Raw genomic sequence first — 19,798 nt, 5'->3', positions numbered from 1 at the left:
AAGAAGAGGAAAAAAAAAAGTAAAGAAAATAATAAGGGAAAAACCCAAGACATACTCCCGGGGGAGGGGGGGGGAACCAGCATGTAATTTCTGTCCTTGACAGAATGTATTAAATAAGCAAACACCACCAACAAGCAAAACAAGTACTACAATGTAAAAATATTAAAAAACACGATAACCCCCTTACATGCATAAATGAAAGGTTGCACACAAAGAACTCATATCTTTTCAAGCTTCAATAGTAAATATTCTGCTACTATGTATTAAATACTGCATGGTTTGCCCAAGCTAAGATGAAACCACATCATAAATCAATAAGCATTTTGCATTTTCTTTCATTATCTACTCAAAGTCATGCCTACTGCACCACTAAACATTTCATTAAATCCAATGATACAGCAAACACTCCCAAAATAAACTTAGATTGTATTGCAGTTTCACTTAACAGTATATAAAATGCTGTGTTGTGACAGGTATCAATTATCCATTAGATACTGAATCAATTTTTCTTAAGCACTACTAACTGCTTGCTTTTCTTGAAGCTAGATCATTCTGAAAATTTCCTGTTAGACCTATGAGTTGTTTAATTTTTTAAAACATTTATTTTTGAGAGAGAGAGACAGAGCCTGACACGGGGCTCAAACCCACAAAAATGTGAGATCGTGACCTGAGCCAGATGCTTAACCAACTGAGCCACCCATGTACCCCACAATGGCTATACTTCTAAATAAAGGAAGTTACTATTGTAGGAATTTAGCTTTTTGAACTGCTAAGCATATCTTTTTAGAGAATCAGGTAGGTTATTTTTAGCCAATATTAGGAGTATTATTTTAAGGAATTTTAGGGTCATTTCAGGTATGTTCAGATGCATGTGGGCTAATATAAATGTGACATGTGTTATATTTTCATTCTAGATCTTTGATTCAGATGGGTTTATTATGACATTAAAACCAATTAAAAACATTTATAATTACCTTCCAAAACAAAAGCTAAAAATATAATAAATTGATTTGAAATAATTTGCTATTCATATTGAATTTGCAACTCCCCACTTCATATGTTGATAATTGGTTCCTAAGGTCCTGACAGTCTTCACAAGAGTTATTAGGAGTTGTTCATTTAATAGATTTCAATTTATCATTTTATAGAGTCTGGCTGTTTTTCTTAATACAAAATATACATTTTATAGACCCTTAGACCCGGAAGACTATAGTAGATCCTGTGGCTCAGTCCTCTGACTTTAAGGGAGTGAATATCCAACCTTGTAAAGCACGTTGCGGTTATGTTTTCTTCTTGAAGAACTCTAGGGATGGCAAATTCTTGGTTTTCCTTGGTTGCTAAAATACGTGCTTTTTTTTTTTTTTAATAAGTGTTTTAACTTACATAATCAAGAAGGTCTTTATATCTTGTTGAAATCTTTCAGCTTAGTAATGGTTTCATTTTGTTTTTGATCATGTGTGAAAATTCCCCCATCAAGTCTATTACATGATTTTCTTCTGGTTCCTTCTAGACAAGTTGTTGCATGGCACCGACCTTATTGTGTAGATCTTGAAGAGAGTACCTTCTCACACCTACGTTCTTTTCTTGAGAGATACTGTGATAAAATAAACAGTGAGATTCCCCCTCTCCCTTTCCCTTCATCAAGGTATGTTATATATATGTATATAAGGTGTGTGTACATGTGTGTGTGCATGCCTGTGTCTATTAATTTCTCATGTTTAAAAAATTTTTTTTTTACATTTTATTTATTTTTAAGAGACAGAGAGCGTAAACAGGGGAGGGGCAGAGAGAGAGGGACACACAGAATTGGAAGCAGGCTCCAGGCTCTGAGCTAGCAGTCAGCACAGAGCCTCACACGGTGCTTGAACCCACAAACCGTGAGATCATGACCTGAGCTGAAGTTGGACGCTCAACAGACTGAGCCACTCAGGCGCCCCATCATTTGGAGTTTTGACTTACTGTTCTTTTTGTCCTATTTTGCCTTCAATTATATTAAACTTCTTTAAAATCTAAAAAAGAGCTTAAACTTAGGTACTTAAGTGATAATAACCTTTAAGAAAAATTACCCATAATTTCATGAATCATGTTTTAAAAGTCACTTTTGGTCATAATTTGACAAGATTTTTAAAGAGAAAAAAGTATCTTACCCAAACTGGATAGCACATGCCCTTTGGTAGTTCAGAAGTTCACAGCAGTTTATTTGGTTTCAGGGAACACCACAATTTCCTCAAGCTGTGCCTGAAGCTGCTTTCAAATCACCTTGCTCTTGCACTTGCTGGAGGGGTAGCTACCAGCATTCTTGGGAGGCAGGCAGGTCCACTTCGAAATTTGCTCTTCAGACTGATGGATTCAACTGTCCCAGATGAAATTCAAGAGGTAAGCATATAGGACTTGGAATCTGTATCTCCAGACACATCTTTCCGTGAATTTGTTGCTCATAAATTCAACCATATATTGGAAAAATTCAATTGGATGTTTTTTACCTTACTGTATTTTCTTGGTGGGAGTAAATGTTTTTGGTTAACTCATTCTTTAAACAAAAGTCAAATACTATCTTTGTGAAACCTTACATTCCCTATTCTCCAGCCAGGTCAGATTTCTCTCATAAATGTTTTCATTGCATCACATTGTTTTGGAATTGTCTATTCACAAACAACTCCCCTGTTTTTTCTACCAGAGGATGAATTTCTGAGGGCAAGGACCCAGTTTTATTTTTTCATTATAGAAAAATACATACAACATAAACTTTACTATCTTAACCATTTATTTTTTTACTTGAGAGAGAAAGCATGTGAGTGGGGGAAAGGGGCAGAGGAGGGTGAGGGGAGGAAGAGAGAGGAAGTGAGAGAGAGATTGAACTTAAGTAGGTTCTCCACTCAGTGCAGAGTCCACTGTGGTGCTTGATCCCATCATGGCCCCGGGAAACATGACCTGAGCAAAAGTCAAGAGTCAGATGCTTAACAGCCTGAGCCACCCTAGCACTCCTAAACTATTTTTCAGTGTCTAGTGCAGTGGTCTTAAATACATTCATAATATAAAACCATCATCACCATTCATTTTCATAATTCTTTTCATCTTAGAAAATGGAAAATCTTTACCCACCAAACAATAAATCTTCTGTCCACCCTCTCTCCAGCTTCTGGCAACCACCAGTCCACTTTCTGTCTCTTTAATTTTCGACACTCTAAATATGTCATATAAGTGGAATCATTTACTGTTTGTCTTTTTGTGACTGGCTTATTTCACTTAATGTTATGTCGTCAAGGTTCATCCATGTTGTAGCCTATGTCAGAATTTTCTTCCTTTTAAGGCTTAGTAATTTCCTGTTGTATGTAAATATTTTGCTTGTCAGCTCATCCATCTTCTTTATGACGTTGGATTAGGCAATAGTTTCCTAGATACGGCATTGAAAGTACAAGCAACCCCTCCCCTCAAAGGAGAGAAATTGGACTTCAAGAAAATGAACATATAAATCATAGAATGGGAGAAATATTTATAAATCATATGTCTGATGATATTGTAGTTTCCAGAACATATAAACTCAGCAATACAACTTATCCTTATAACTTAACAATAAAAAGGATGAATAATACAACTTTACTTATTTTCAGTTTTTTAGTAACCTAACTTTAAAAATGAGCAAAGAATCTTGAGTAGACATGTTTTCAGAGAAAATATGCATATAGCCAATAAGCACATGAAAAAATGCTCAACCGAGTTAGTGATTAGGGAAGTGCAAATCAAAATCACTATGCAGTACTGCTTCACACCCACTTAGTGGCTTTAATCAAAAAGACTGAAAATAGCAAGTAAGTATTGGTGAGGATGTGGAGAAATTCGAACTCTCTTAATTGCTGGTGGAAACATAAATTGGTGTAGGTACTTTGGAAAGCAGATAGTTCCTTAAATAGTTAAACATTAAATTACTGTATAATGTAGCATTTCCACATCTGTTCACTCAAAAACTTGTACGGGAATGTTTATAGCAATATTATTTATAATAACCAAAAAGTGGGAATAAACAAGTGTCTGTCAACTGATGAATGGATGAGCTATATGTGGTATGTCCACAGAGGGTTAATATTCAGCTATAAAAAAGAAAGAGGTATTGATACATGCTACAACATGACTGAACTTTGTGAACATTATGCTAAATGAAAGAAGACCATCACAATAGGCTACTTATTAAATATGGTTCCATATATATGAAATGTACAGAGTAGGCAAATCCATAGAGAAAGAAAGTAAATCAGTTGGTTGTTAGGAGTTTGGGGGAAGGAGAGATGGGGAGTGACTGCTAATACACACAGAATTTCTTTTGGGGGTGATGAAAATGTCCTAAAATTAGAAGAGGGGTGATGGTTGTACAACTCTGAATATACTGAAAACCACTGAATTTTATGCTTACAAAAGGTGAATTTTATGACGTGAGTTAGATGTCAATTTGAAAAACAAAAACAAAAAAGGTAACTGATTTTTCAACTAGAGAGCTTGCAGGTAGAAGAAATATTAACCTGGTAGTGAATGGGAACTTTGAGATTTTAATATTTATCAGAAATGAGGTGGTGTAATATTTTTAAAAGGTCAAAATTGCTAGAATAAAATAAGGCACATAAACTTTAAAAAATTATCTTTAGAATTATTTGTTTATTCCTTGATTTCTACTATGTTAGGAGAGTCCTTGGGAAATGAATTCTCTCAGAATGTGTACAGGCATGTTTCTGTTCCTTATCTCTGAAACTTCTAGTGACTTAATCCGTTTGTAGCAATCACTGTTGCTGGGTTTTTTTGTTTCTCTTTAAAAGCTTTATTTTGAGCCATTTGTTGACTTAAGGAAAAGTTGCACAAAAATAGTTTTCTCACTTAGCTTCCCCTAAGGGTAATGTCATGTATAACCACAATACAGTTATCAAAACCAAGAAAATAACATTGGTTTACTACTATTCATTACATTAAACAGCTTATTAGAAATTTTATCATTTCCCCAGTAATGCCCTTGTTCTTTGGCAGGAATCACATTCAGTATCCCATATTAAATTGATGTTTTTCCTTAGTCTTCTGTAGTTTTTTCCTCATTTTTTCCTTGTCTTTCATGACCTAGACAATTTTTGAGTATTGGTCAGTTATTTTATTGAATATCTCTGTTGTTTTCTTATGATTGGACTGAGGTTATGCATTTTTGGCAAGAATGCCACAGAAATGATAATGTGTCCTTAGTACATCACATCATGGGGTTCATGGTACTAATATATCTTATCACTGGAGATTTTGTCCTTGATCACTTGGTTAGGGCGTTGTCTGCTGGGTTTCTGGATCCATCCATAGTTTTTGAGAGAGGGTAGATAAGAAAAGTATTCTTTGAAAATAGACTCACAATGAAGTAGTTTGTGAGTTGGATATTTTCACGAATAGTTGAGGGCATAGAATTCTGATCTAAATGATTTTCCTGTAAGAATTCATTCTACTCCAGTAGAAGTCATTGTCTTCTGGGTTTCAGTGTTACTACTCAGAAAATAAATGATGTTCAAATTTTTATCCTTTGTATAGAAATCTGTTTTTCACTATGGGTTCTATAGCAAATTCTGTTTGTCCTTTGTGTTCTCACATTTTAGCTGATGTGGGTCTGTTTATACTTGGGTGGACCTTTTTAATTTTGAAGCTCATAGTCTTAGTTGTAAGAAATTATCTTGAAGCATATAGTATATTGATTTCCTCTTCATTGTTCTCTCTCTCTCTGGAACTCCTTAGTATTAGGTTACTAGACATCCTGGACAAGTCCTCATAATTTTTCTCGTGTTTTCTTTCCTGTTTTCCAACTTTTCCCCCTCTACTTTATGAGAAATTTAATTTTTCAATTTTTATTTATTTAAAAATTTTTGTTAACATTTTTATTTATTATTGAGAGACAGAGAGAGACAGAGCATGAGCATGAGAGGGGCAGAGAGGGGGAGACACAGAATCTTATGGAGGCTCCAGGCTCTGAGCTGGTGGCACGAGCTCGATGCAGGTCTCGAACTCACAAATGGCGAGATCATGACCTGAGCCAGAGTCGGTGCTTAACCTACCGAGCCACCCAGGCACCCCGAGAAATTTAATTTTATATACTAACTCTTCTATTGAGGTTTTTTAAATTCTTCTTTTGTATTTTAAATTTACAAGAGCTCTTAATCTTTAAGTGTTTATTTTTTTCTGGTCCAGTACCCTCATTTTACTGATAAAGAGGCTATAGCCCTGAGAAAGTATGAGGCCTAAGATAATGTAGCTACTCTGCTCTCTCTCAAAAATAAATAAACATTAAAAAAAATTCTTAACCTAAATGCCCAATTCTCAGGGACACCTTCCATGAGCCCATAGGCTATGTTAAGTATGTGTATGTGTGTATATGTGTGTGTGTGATTCAAGTTTATACTTTCCCCATGTAACTCCTTTCACACTTAGAATTACTTGCTCAGGATCTTTTTCCCATTAGGCTATGTGCTTATGAAAGCAAGGCTTTTGTCTGTCTTCTTCATTCCTGCATCTATGGGACTTTGCAAGGAGCCTTACCACGCCCCGAACTAGAGTCAGTACTAATTATTAGTTGGATGATGATTAGCTATTAGTGGCAAATTCAAAATATGTGTTCTAGTTTACTTAAAGACCTCTAAAGGACTTGCATGCTTTCTTTTTTCATGTCACATTTTTTAGACTTCTGTAATTTACCTTTTTCAGACTTCTGTGATCCTAATAGTTCGTGCATTTATTTTTCATGTATTTCTGTTAAAAAGATAAGGACTAGGCCAATAAATACACTTTTCTTTTTTGATATTAGGTGGTAATTGAAACGCTGTCAGTGGGAGCAACCATGCTGTTACCTCCATTACGAGAACGTATGGAGTTGCTTCATTCTCTTTTGCCCCAAGGACCTGATAGATGGGAAAGCTTATCTAAAGGACAGGTGAGCCTTTACACTGTATCTGAGTGAACCGGTAATATCACACACACAGAAACAGAGGAAGATAAAGCTAATCAGTTGTCATGTGTTCATGGAATAATTCTTGATGAATCTAGTGAAGCTTAGTATTTAATGTTTTCTGTTGGAAGAATTCCCAGAATTCTAATGAAGGTGCAGCAAATGATAATTTATTAAATTATTTGGGACTAGTTATTAAAATTTAATAATTTGTTACTTATATTGTCAAACCGGAGACATTTTAGTTTATAGTATATTGAGTTGAAATCGAGATCATGTGCTACTCTTGTTCTATGCCCAGAATGTTATGTGAAATTGCTTATATAAAAAGTAAAAGATGACTATGAAAATGCATTTGAGGATATCAATGTGCTTATTCTTATCATTTTTAATATTTTATGTACATTAATATAAGTACATTGTGCTCAACCAAGTAGAACAATCAATTGTGGAGTTGGAGATTTCAGGGAAAAAGTGGTACTTACTGGCAATATATCTACAGATGCTTCCAATGAGTATTTCTTATTAGTTTAGATTTCAAGTGATTTATTTGAAATATTAGAATAAGTTATATTGATAATTCTGTAGAAGAATGTGTAGTGTAATTTACCTGGTAATATTTCCTACCCTTACAGTGCTAACTAAACTCAATATGCAGAGAATACTATTTTGCCTAAAGTTTGGGGATTATGGTAAAAGAAAGAATAAAATATTATAAGTTACATTTTTCCAAATGGTATTAATGGGATAGCTTTTCTTTTAAAGTTTTTTAAGTTTTATTTTATTTTTGAGAGAAAGAGGGTGAGCGGGGGTGGGGAGAGAGAGAAAGAGAAGGAGAAAGAGAGAGAATAAATATGAATGGATCCCAAACACACTCCACACTGTTAGAGCAGAGCCTGCCGCAGGGCTTGATCTCATGAACCGTGAGATCATGACCTGAGCTGAAATCAAGAGTTGGACGCTTAGCTGACTGAGCCACCCAGGTGCCCGGGGTAGCTTATCTTTTAAATACCTGCCTCCTAAGCTATCAGGGTATTAAGTGGGATTTTTTTTCTTTTTAAGTGCATTTTAAACTATTTATACCTGTTTCATGGATGAAAATATTTTTCTTTAGAGAATGCAACTGGATATCATTCTGACAAGTTTACAAGACCATACCCATGTAGCTTCCTTACTTGGCTACAGCTCACCGTCTGATGCTGCCGACCTCTCTTCTGTGTGTCCTGGCTATGGAAACCTGCCAGATCAACCTTACAGCACTCAGAGCTGCCACCCAGACACTCATCTGGCTGAAATTTTGATGAAGACTCTCTTAAGAAATTTAGGATTTTATACAGTAAGTTGCTCTTTTTCTTTGTAATAAAAAAAGAACAAAGTGTGGGGTTTTATTGGTTGTTTTTTGTTGTTTTTTTTGGAGGGGATAGGGATGGCTTCAGGTTAAGGTATTTTGACACTTAAGTATGTATAATATAAGTAAAACTCTAGACTTCACTCCCCCAAAGGGGGAAAACATGTGTCAGATCTTCTGAAATATTGTAGGAGCCAAATGACTTGTAATTGAGAATTCCAAAAAGATTTATTTTAGAATTTTACCAAATTTTTGTGATGTTAATGTAGAAGAATAAACAGATAAAATAGTTAACAATATTTTGTAAAGGAAGAATAATGAGGAAGGGACTAACCTTACCAGATATAATCCTGTAGCTAACAAGGTGGTTGATACTAAGAATAGCTGGGTAGATACTATAGTTTTCCCTGTGTTAGGATGCTGTTAAATCTTAAGTGTTTCTTAGATCCATCTTTTCCCCACCCACCCATTTCTGTGGGTTCTCACCCACACCACCATGACCTAATGCTAATAGCAGTGTTGTAGTTACCATCTGCATCTTACTGCTGGAATAACTTAGTTGTATTAAATAACCTCATTGTTACTAAATTAAAATCCCTTCAGACCCTTCATCATTTGGTTTACACACCACTTCTTTGAGCTCATGGACATGGCATGTATGTCTCCAGCTTGCTCTACTAATCTGTGACTTCTTCAAGTCAGAGATAACTGTATTTAACCATGTAATTGTAACTGGGTATCCTTAGACCTTAGAGTCACAGTGTACCTGTATGACTTGACTTTGAATAGTACATGTACATTTCATGTTGTCTGCTATGCCTCCTAAGGGTCAGGTCTGTATATTCTTCTGTGCAAGTCTTAGTGTTCTATTCTGTCCACATTAAAAAGTCGGTAAGTCAAAGTGACACTTGAGCCTATATAATAATTTTCTTTCAGATTTAAGAGTATAAATTTGATCTGCTGTCTGTCTGTACCTGGAATGGGAGCCGTGTCATGGTATATTCATTTGGTAGTGACAGAACATTTTTTCCAAAGTTGTAAGGAATATTTATGCTCCATTAAAATAGTGCCTTTCTCTTGAAAGTAGATTGGTTATCACTGTCAAGTGAAGCCCCTGGGATTCTTAACACCAGAAATGTAGTTTGATAATATTTGTCCTTTGGAAGAAAACACCCTCCAAGTTACTGTGATTTAATAGTTTTGTCTTCAGCTCTAGAAGCTGCTGCAAGATAATTAGTCATACATCTTCAGGGCAGCTTCTCTATAGTTGTTACTTGTACTTTAGGCAGCAATCTACCCTCATTGGAACGCCTTGGTGGCTCAGTCGGTTAAGTGGCAGACTTCAGCTCAGGTCATGATCTCACGGTTTGTGAGGTCAAGTCCTATGTCAGTCTCTGTGTTGACAATTCAGAACCTGGAGCCTGCTTCAGATTCTGTGTCTCCTTTCTCTGTTCCTTCCCCACTCTCACTCTGTCTCTCTCTGTCTCAAAAATAAATAAAGAGTAAAGAAAAAAATTAAAAAAAATCTACCCTCCTTGACTCAGAACTTTCTTAATGCTTTTATGTGTTCTTTTAGGTTTATTTATTTTTGAGAGCTTGTGGGGGAGGAGGGGAGAGAGAAAGAGAGAGAGGGAGAGGGAGGGAGAGAGGGAGGGAGAGATATCGATCGGAACCTCGAGAGAGTCCCAGGCAGCCTCAGTGTTGACAGTGCATGGAGCTTATTTTGGACTCTCTTGGTCTCTCTCTCTCTCTCTGTCTGTCTCTCTCAAACTCAAGAACTGTGAGATCATGACCTGAGCTGAAATCAAGGGTTAGATGCTTATCCGACCGAGGCACCCCAGCGCCCCTTATTTATTCTTTTTACAAAGGAAGATACAATCTTGCATTTATATAATTCAAAATGGCACTTGTCACAATGTTGTGAACACACTGGACACTACTGAACTGGGCATTCAAAGGTGGTTAAGATGATACATTTGGTTTTGTATGTATTTTGCTACAATTAAAAATAAAATTAACAAGTGAAAAAAATTAAGTAGTGCCTCTCTGATTTCATTAGGGCTAGGGTAGATATGTATGTTACATGGAAATGGAAATAAAATATTAAGTGCTTTTGGGCTACAATCATAAATTATTGTTTCTTTCTGAAGTGATTTAAACCAAATTTGTCATGTTCCCAAGATTTTAAAATGATGGTGCTTGTCTTAGTCTGTTGGGCTGCTATGACAGAATACCATAGACCGGGTGGCTTTAAAACAGCACATTTATTTATCACTGTTACGAAGGTGGGAAGTCCAAGATCAAGGTGCTGGCAAATTTGATGGGCCTAACTTCTTGGTTCATAGACAGCCATCTTCTTACTGTGTCCTCACAAAGCAGAGCTCTCTGGGGTCTTTTTCACAAGGGCCCATCTCCAAATACCACCACACTGAGGATTGGGTTTCACTGTATGAATTTTGAGGGGACACAAACATTCGGTCGATAGACGTGCTTATTTGGCGGCTTATAATGGTGCTTGTATAGCAAGTGCCTTAAAATGTTCTGAGACTCTGTCTTGGATACTGTAAACATAGACCATACTTCATGCATAAAGATGTTCATCAATGATTATAAGAAATAAAAATTGGAAACAACCTAAATATCTAAAATGACTAGGTAAATTTTGGTATATATGCTCAAGGGAATATTATGACTCAAAATTTATGTAACTATGGCTTCTGAAAAAGTATTTGCAAATCTGTTGGAAAAGAGACTAAAAATAGTCTCTTAACAATTCACTATTATGAAAAAAAGAGAAAGTCACAAAAATCAGGAAAGAAATACATTAAAAATATTAATAGTGATGTTTCGTTTTCTTTAGGTGTTGGCTAGTTGGTAATTTTAACTTTTTAAAAAATACAGTTTTGGTATTTTCTAGATTTTTTTGTACAAGGGCACTTTTTATTATTTGTTTGTTTGTTTATAAATGTTTATTTATTTTTGAGAGAGAGAGGGAGACAGAGCATGAGCAGGGGAGGGACTGAGAGAGAGGAGGGGAGACATAGAATCTGAAGTAGGCTCCAGGTTCTGAACTGCCAGACACGGGGCTCGAACCCATGGACTTCAAGATCATTACCTGATCTAAAGTCAGATGCTTCACCTATTGAGCCATCCAGGCACCCCTAAAAGAACAGTTTTTTAAAAAATGTTTTTAACAAGACTTTCAAGAATCAAAGAATTCCCTTCTTCCCTCAGCCAAATTAGCTTCATCCATCCACCCATCTATCCATCCATCCATCCCTCTATTATCTGTCTCTGTATCTCTGTGTTTATGTGTCTTATCTATTTATCTTTCTCAGTAGTTTGAGAGTAAGTTATAACTACCCTGCTGGCTATTCCTAAGCACTTAAGCATGTATTTCTTAAGAAGAGTATTCTCTTATATAACAACAGAACAGTTACTGCATTTAGAAAATTTAACATTGATACAGAACTATTATCTAATATACAGTCTATATTCAGATTTGTATAATTATCTCAATAATGTGCTTTATAAAAATCCTTTCCTTAATCCAGGATCACATACTACCTTTAGTTGTTATGTCTCTTTAGTCCATTTGTTTTTTTCTGCCTGTTTTTAAAATATAGTTGACATCACTTATTTCTTTTATCATTATAAACTAATTTAATTTCAAAGAATTGAGGTCAAGTGTTCATTTGTGTCCTTTCACAGCATGTGAAAGCAAAACTGTTACAGAAGAGGTATGGAAAGAAATAGCATTAAAATGTTGAAATATGTTGTCTGTGGCTATAGTATGGTTTTCTCCATTTTTAAAGTTTCTGTGGTGAAATGTGCATTACTTTTTTTAAATGGTAAAACAAATTGAAATTGCTTGACAAAAACTTGCTATATAATAGCTAAAAACAACAGTGCAAAGATTTAAAGATTGAAAATGGGAGAAAGGAGACTGTAGCTTCTTAAGTCAATCATTTATGGTAAGACATTACTTTTATTTTTAAGGACTTCGGATTTAATCTTTTATATATCATTTTAGGATCAAGCATTTGGAGAGCTAGAAAAGAATAGTGATAAGTTCCTACTTGGAACATCATCTTCGGAAAACAGCCAGCCCGCTCATCTTCATGAACTCCTGTGTTCACTGCAGAAACAACTGCTGGCATTTTGCCATATCAATAATATTAGTGAGGTATGTGATTCTTTGCCTTTTATGGTGATCTCTCAGGGACCTCGAAACTCAGATATTTGGGTAAATGTGATATTTCTGTACCTCGAATCTTGTACAGTAGTAATGTAAGAACTTTCCCCCGCAGAACTCGAGCAGCGTGGCATTGCTTCATAAACATCTACAGCTCTTGTTGCCTCATGCCACAGATATTTATTCACGTTCTGCAAATTTGCTCAAAGAAAGTCCTTGGAATGGCAGCGTTGGAGAAAAATTAAGAGGTGTGTTTGGTACTGGATTTGACATTTAATCAGTGGTTGTAAAGAAAGAATTCTTAGCCTTTCCAAAGCCTTAAGGGAGCCTGAAACCGCTGAGTGCAATAGGAATGATCTTGAATCTCTTACCTGTTGAAGATCCCTTTAATTTTGGTGGATGATGGTAATAGTGTTTGATATGACTAATCTAGAGGGAACTAATTTATTTTTTTTAAATTTTAAAAAATTTTGAGAAAAAGTGCATGAGAATGAGAGCTTGTGAGAGCAAATGGGGGAGGGGCAGATGGAAAGGGAGAGAGAGAGAGAGAGAGAGAGAGAGAGAGAAAGATCTTAAGCAGGCTCCATGGCCATGGCCAGCATGGAGCCTGACTTGGGGGGAGCCTGACTTGGGGCTTGGTCTCAGAACTGTGAGATCATGATCTGAACCGAAATCACGAATCAGACACTTAACTGACTGGGCCCCCCAGGTCCCCCCAAAAGATCCCTAATTTAAAGGCATTGGATGATGCATACTCAAAAAGATTAATTTTAAATGGCATAAAGTGAATTTTTATTTGCTATTTCTTTACCTTTCTTCAGCATTTGCCAAATGTTCCACTTTCCTCCTTGCAATGCTTTCTTTTTCCTGGGTTTCTGTGTAGTAACAATCCTCTTTTTACTCCTGTCACTCTGATCACTTTTTTCTGGTTGGTTCTTATAAGCTCCTCTTTCTTGGACATGCCCTTTAATGTTTAAGACTCTCTTAATTTTTGCCTTGACTCTTTTCTCCCTGAATGATCTTATCTGGTTCCATTTACTTTGATCATATGTTGATTCCTTTATCTGCATCTGGCTGAGAACTCCTTTTTTACAATAAACCTTTTCTAGTTACCTACTACTGGGTGTCTCTTCTTGGTTGTTTCAAAGGCAACTAAAATTCAGTGTGTCTCTCCAAAACCACCTTATCTCTGAAGTTCCCCAACTAAAAAAAGAAAGAAACTAAAACCATTGCTTTCTAGACACTTCCACTTTATTGTTCCATGGGTATTTAAAATTTAATCTGTTTAATTAGAGCTCATCTCTGATGATCTTCCTTGCCCCAAAATACAATGAAATATTGAAATAAAATTAATTCAGAACCAATACAGGTAAAAAGACACATGCTTTGACGTGATCTTAGTTTTTTAAAAAAAGTAAATTTGTTTTAAGAAACAGAGGGGCACCTGGGTAGCTCAGTCAGTTGAACATCTCCAACTCTTGATTTTGGCTCAGGTCATGATCCCAGCGTTGTGGGATCTAGCCCTGCATTGGGTCCGCACTGAGCATGGAGTCTGCTTAAGATTCTGTCTCACTCCCTCTGCCCCTCCCCTGTCTGTGTGCAAGCTCGCTCTCTCCTCTCTCTCAAAAACAAAACAAAACAAAACAAAACAAAACAAACCACATAGAATGTAAATATCATGAGGTTAGGAGTTTTTAGCTCTGTTCATGGCTGACTCTCTTTCACCTAGAATGGTGTCTTGTATGTTGTACTCAATAAATATTTCTTGGGGTGCCTGGGTGGCTCAGTCGGTTAAGCCTCCAACTTCAGCTCAGGTCAGATCTCACGTTTGTGGGTTTGAGTCCCCCGTTGGGCTCTGTACTGAGGGCTCTGTGCTGACGGCTAGCTCAGAGCCTGGAGCCTGCTTCCGGTTCTGTGTCTCCTTCTCTCTCTGCCCCTCCCCCTCTCATGCTCTGTCTCTCTCTGTATCAAAAATAAATAAAACATTAAAAAAATAAATATTTCTTGAGCAAATCTGAAAATGAGGATAAATTTGTGAATGAGAAGTTCATAATTCATTTAAGGGAAGCAGCTGTAATCCTTTGAATGTGTTGGCCCAAGGGTATGTATATGTTTTACCACAAAATTTCTGTTGGTGTTACTTTCTGGAAGTGAGTAAATACTAATATCACATCAGTGCTTTGTAGATGTTTAACAAAGAGTTATTGAATCAGTGTACTCTAATTTTAGGCTAAAATAATATTTCTTAGGTTTTTCCTTTTTGAAGTTTGTTCCAAACAGTCAATCCATGTTGAATTTCTTACCCTTCATAGATGTGATATACGTGTCAGCTGCGGGGAGTATGCTCTGCCAGATTGTTAACTCCCTACTGTTACTCCCTGTGTCGGTGGCACGGCCTCTATTGAGTTACCTCCTCGACTTGCTGCCACCTCTTGATTGCCTTAATAGACTCCTGCCAGCTGCTGCTCTTTTAGAAGATCAAGAGTTACAGTGGCCTCTTCATGGTAAGTATGGAGAATAAAACAACAAATGATGCTTTTGAGAAAAGTTGTTCCTTCTGTGTGCATCAGGTATATCATATCTGAAACTTGGGTGTTTTATGTAATCAAAAAGTAAAGTTGTTATTGTCTAAGAACTTGTAGTCTTAGGGCAGCTGAGATGGGAAAGTTTAAGAAAGGTGCTCATATGTAACAGTGTTATATATAGGGTCTTTATATGATCATCAGGTTTGAATAGTATATCTCATTGATTCTGAGACACATTTTTTCAAATTTTGACATAGTTGAACTTAGGATACATCTTACATCGGATAATAAAGAAAGCATTCTTTTATAGTTCAGTTAGCAGCATGATGACACATTTACAGTCTATGGATTGAGTCGATTAGAAAGTTTTATTTCTTAAATGAAGATAATCTTTTGTTTTAATCACTATTTGACAGTAAAATATTTTGTATTTTGGTTGGATTTGTGGGTACACTGAATGTAAAAAATAGGAATCTGTCTATGTGTGTAGGGTTTTTTTTAAAGGTACTTGATAGTGTGTGTGTGTGTGTGTGTGTGTATAGCATTCTGATTTTAGTCATGGCACTTGAATTCACTCTAATTTATAAAATGTTGATGATTTTATTCAATTGGATATAGCTAGAAAACATTAATGTGTTTTTCTTTTGAAGTCTATCATAAGGCTATCAAAGGAGTTTGATTATTGAAGTCTTAAAAACCTTTAAGTTTAAGTGAGGCCACATGTTTTATTAGAAAGAATCCTGGACTAAGGCATTTACTCTTATTTTCCTGAAGCATCTCAGAACTTAAGATATATCTATTTGTTGGGGTGCCTGGGTGGCTCAGTTGATTAAGCAGCTGACTTCAGCTCAGGTCATGATCTCGTGGTTGTGAGTTCGAGCCCTGCATATGGCTCTGTGCTGACAGCTCGGAGCCTGGAGTCTGCATCAGATTCTGTGTCTCCTTCTCTCTCTGCTCTTCCCCTGCTTGCTCGCTCGCTCTCTCTGTCTCTCTCACAAAAATAACTAAACATTTAAAAAAAATTTTTTAAAAAGATTCATCTGTTTGTATTAGGTGAGTTAGGTGTCATCATATTTTGGATTTCTGCATCTGTGTTCTCACAACTGATGTTTTTCTGTATTTTCCCATCTTTGTGTCATTTTTACTGCTACAATTGTACTAATCTCATAGCATCAGTTTGGAGTCTTCCCAGTTTTCCCCTTTCTCTGAGATAATTTGCATAAAATAAAGGTTATCTCATTTTGAAGCTTTAGAAGACTTTATTTGTAAAACTATCTGACCCTGGCATATAGATAGACTTTAGCTAATAATTTTCTTTCTTTAGTGGTAACTGTTCTCACCTAGCTTTTTGTTTGATAGTTTTCTAGAAAATATAATTTTGCTCTATTTCAAGTTTATTGGCATAAAATTGTTCATAACACTCATTAATGTTTTTTTAAAGTTTTTATTTTTTCAATTTATTTTGAGAGAGAGCTAGAGAGCAAGAGGCAGAGGGGCAGAGAGAAGGGGACAGAATCCCAAGCAGGCTCCACACTGTTAGTGCAGAACCTGACGCAGGCTTGAACTCACAGACTTATGAGATCATGACCTGAGCCGAAGTCAAGAGTTGGACGCTTAACTGACCAAGCCACCCAGGTGCCCCACTCATTAATGATTTTTTAAAAATCTGTAGTGTATCTCTGGTTACATCCTCTTTTTTATGCATAGTTTTTTAATTTAATGCCATCTTTTTTTTCTGGATTAATTTTATTAGAAATTTGTTTTATCAGTCTTTTCAAATAATGAGCTTTTGAATTTTTTTATATTCTTTGTTTTTATTTAATGATTTCATTGACATCTGTTCTTGTCTTAATGGCTAAGTGTAGTTTTTCTTTTTCAAGTGAAAAGCATTTAAAAACAGATGACAGTAAGAAAGCATGGGTCTGGATTTCAGTACAAGACAGTTCTGAATTTGGGCCTTAAAAACTTAAGAGTCTTCCTCCTTCTCCCTCTGCCCTTTCCCTGCTTGTGTGCATGCATGCTCCCTCTCAAAACAAAAAACATTCAACAATAATAAGTGTCATTTTACTAGATCGACTCTTGGATTGATTTTGGAGGGATGAACTGCCTCAGGTACTAACTGTTACGGCAAAATTTGATCTGGATAATGAAAAGTGGGAAAACCATCCCTTGGGATATTTCCGTTTTCTAATGTTTTAATATTATCTATTTTAAAACTAGTAACTTTACAAAGGGAATTAAAAAATATTTTTTTAATGTCTTTTCTTTATTTTTGAGGGACAGAGAGAGACAGTGCGAGCAGGGGAGGGTCAGAGATAGAGGGAGGCACAGAATCCGAAGCAGGCTCTAGACTCTGAGCCAGCAGTTAGCACAGAGCCTGATGCGGGGCTCGAACTCATGATCCATGAGATCATGACCTGAGCTGAAGCTGGACGCTCAACTGACTGAGCCACCCAGGCGCCCCTACAAAGGGAATTTTTATCTGATGGCAGACTTAGTTGATTATATTTTAAATTAGCCTAGTAAAGAGAATATATACAGAAAGTGTTATAATTTATATTTTCAATGTAAAATTAATTTCCTTCAGTATCTTATTGCAATGCAATAGAAATGAGAAAGATTGATACTCTTGAATACCAGATAAGACACAGTTACTAATGATTTTGTCTTTAGGAGGGCCGGAAGTGATTGATCCTGCCGGCATGCCATTACCTCAGCCAGCTCAGTCCTGGGTGTGGCTTGTGGATCTGGAAAGAACGATTGCTCTGCTTATCGGGCGGTGTCTTGGTGGTATGCTTCAGGGCTCCCCTGTGTCTCCAGAGGAACAGGACACCGCATATTGGATGAAAACACCACTTTTTAGTGATGGTGTAGAAATGGACACCCCTCAGTTAGGTAATGTGTTTCTTTATAATGTTTAAAATACATATTTGTGTTTGTACCTCCATTGGAGCTTTCTCTTATTCTGGGCTTGCTGAGTAGAGAACTGATAGCAAACAAATGAAACAGTAGCTGGGTGGGGGATCTGAGAGCTGCAATTTGGAGCCTTCAGAAAAAGTTAAATCCTGCAGTGTTGTATAATGAAAAGAGCCTCCAAACTAAGACAGTGTAGGTCTGGTTCCATCCTGTCATTACTTATCGCTCATTTGGGGCAGTCATTTAATTCATAAAAGTGGGGAAGTGCTTGATTACTGTGTTCTGAGGGTTGGAGGTTATGAAACTGTTTCATAGAATAAAAGCTCTGTAAAATTACCATGACTCAGTTTTCAAACACCTCCCAGATGTGAGTGGCAGTCCCTTCTCTCCCCACGCCCCACCACAACCTGTGCACTTTGATGCTGGTGCTAGCTACCTTGTGTAAAACCTCATTCTTTCCTCCTTATTTATGGTGCTTTTGGGGTTTCTTTTTCCTGCCTCATCTCCCGTTTGTCTACTTTCCTTGTAGGCTAGCTCTCAGACTGTCAGAACATGACGATCTCTCCAGTTCCTGAACAGATGATCTAGTTTTATTTAGGATTTGTACTTTAATCTCTCTGGGCCCCTAACTTTGATGCATAAAAGAAGGAGTTGATTAGGTAGCTTATGTGTTCTTATTGACCTAGAATTCATTATTCCTCTGATGAGGGAAAGATACTCAAAAGAATGTCCAAGAAGGAAAGTTTAAGAGAAGTCTCGATTTAAGAGAATCTCAATCGAGAGGGAAAACAAGATAGACCAAGAAAAGTATCACACATTCTGCCTTGGGTTTTGGAGGGTTGGGGAGTGGGAATGAGAAGAGCTATTTAAGATTTTCCTTCTCTTCCAAATGGAGTGTATATTCATCATTTTATCAGCCAGACAGTGATGATTCTGGCCATGGATGATGATTCTAGACTGGTGTTTAAGATACAGTTGTACCAAGAAAAGTAAAATTATGGTTTTTCAAGGGATGATTAAAATTGTAAACATGGTTCCAGTGCTATTAGTGTTTAGTTCTAATAATAGTCCTCCTGAGGACAAAAATATATTTATCTCTACCTTCCTCATATTTCTGTTATATTTACTTTAGTCATTTAGTTACATTTTATGCTTAAATATTTGCAGGGATGACTGGGTGGCTCAGTCAGTTAAGTGTCCAACTTTGGCTCAGGTCATGATCTCACAGTTTGTGAGCTCAAGCCCCACATCGAACTCTGCATTGACAGTGTGGAAGCTGCTTGGGATTTTTCTCTCTCTATTACTCTGTCCCTTGCCCACTTTCGCTTTCTCTCAAGATAAATAGATAAACTTAAAAAAAATACTTGTATATATTAGGAAAAGGGTATTGTCCTTTGTAAAATTGCAAACATATAGTAATTCATTTATTTGTGGGTTAAATTAACTTTTGGTATTAGCCCCAAAACCTATTATTTTAGCAATTTTTTAAAATGGAAAATGAATTCTGAATGCCAAAATGTCCCATTAAAAAGTTAGGAACCACTTGAACCAATGTAAATATCAGTAGAGAAATTGTTCATGGTATCTTTGCTCTCTCCTGAATTGTTTTTAAGTGATTATTTTTCCTTAATGCTAGAAAAAAGATTGTTATTATCTAGCCTCTTTTTCTGTGGTCCCATATTTCTCAGTGAGGTATCATTCCATTTTGAACAAAAGAGCTTTACAGAACTGTGTTGCACATGTAGGACATTTAGCTTCCCTGGCTTCTGCCTACCAAAATGCTACCACTCCTCCCTGGATGTTTTGTTTGGTCATGCATCCTTCTGGCTGGGATTGGAAGGTGTTATTACCTCTCATTGAGA

General features: G+C 36.4%; 1 protein-coding gene across 6 annotated transcripts in view; it reads left to right on the top strand.

The window, feature by feature from the left end:
* HERC1 (HECT and RLD domain containing E3 ubiquitin protein ligase family member 1) overlaps nucleotides 1-19,798 on the top strand; it is a 180,117-nt gene that overhangs the window by 59,804 nt on the left and 100,515 nt on the right. For all 6 annotated transcript variants that reach the window (XM_029952982.1, XM_029952984.1, XM_029952983.1 and 3 more), the window contains exons 11-18: nucleotides 1,511-1,645; nucleotides 2,211-2,376; nucleotides 6,812-6,937; nucleotides 8,067-8,288; nucleotides 12,334-12,486; nucleotides 12,611-12,743; nucleotides 14,808-14,999; nucleotides 17,694-17,915. In XM_029952982.1, coding sequence (XP_029808842.1) covers nucleotides 1,511-1,645; nucleotides 2,211-2,376; nucleotides 6,812-6,937; nucleotides 8,067-8,288; nucleotides 12,334-12,486; nucleotides 12,611-12,743; nucleotides 14,808-14,999; nucleotides 17,694-17,915 — 1,349 coding nt within the window. The remainder of the gene's footprint in view (nucleotides 1-1,510; nucleotides 1,646-2,210; nucleotides 2,377-6,811; nucleotides 6,938-8,066; nucleotides 8,289-12,333; nucleotides 12,487-12,610; nucleotides 12,744-14,807; nucleotides 15,000-17,693; nucleotides 17,916-19,798) is intronic.

This window comes from Suricata suricatta, chromosome 9, assembly GCF_006229205.1.
Source record: "Suricata suricatta isolate VVHF042 chromosome 9, meerkat_22Aug2017_6uvM2_HiC, whole genome shotgun sequence".
NCBI classification, from domain to species: domain Eukaryota; kingdom Metazoa; phylum Chordata; class Mammalia; order Carnivora; family Herpestidae; genus Suricata; species Suricata suricatta.
This window is presented reverse-complemented; position numbering and strand designations above follow the sequence as displayed.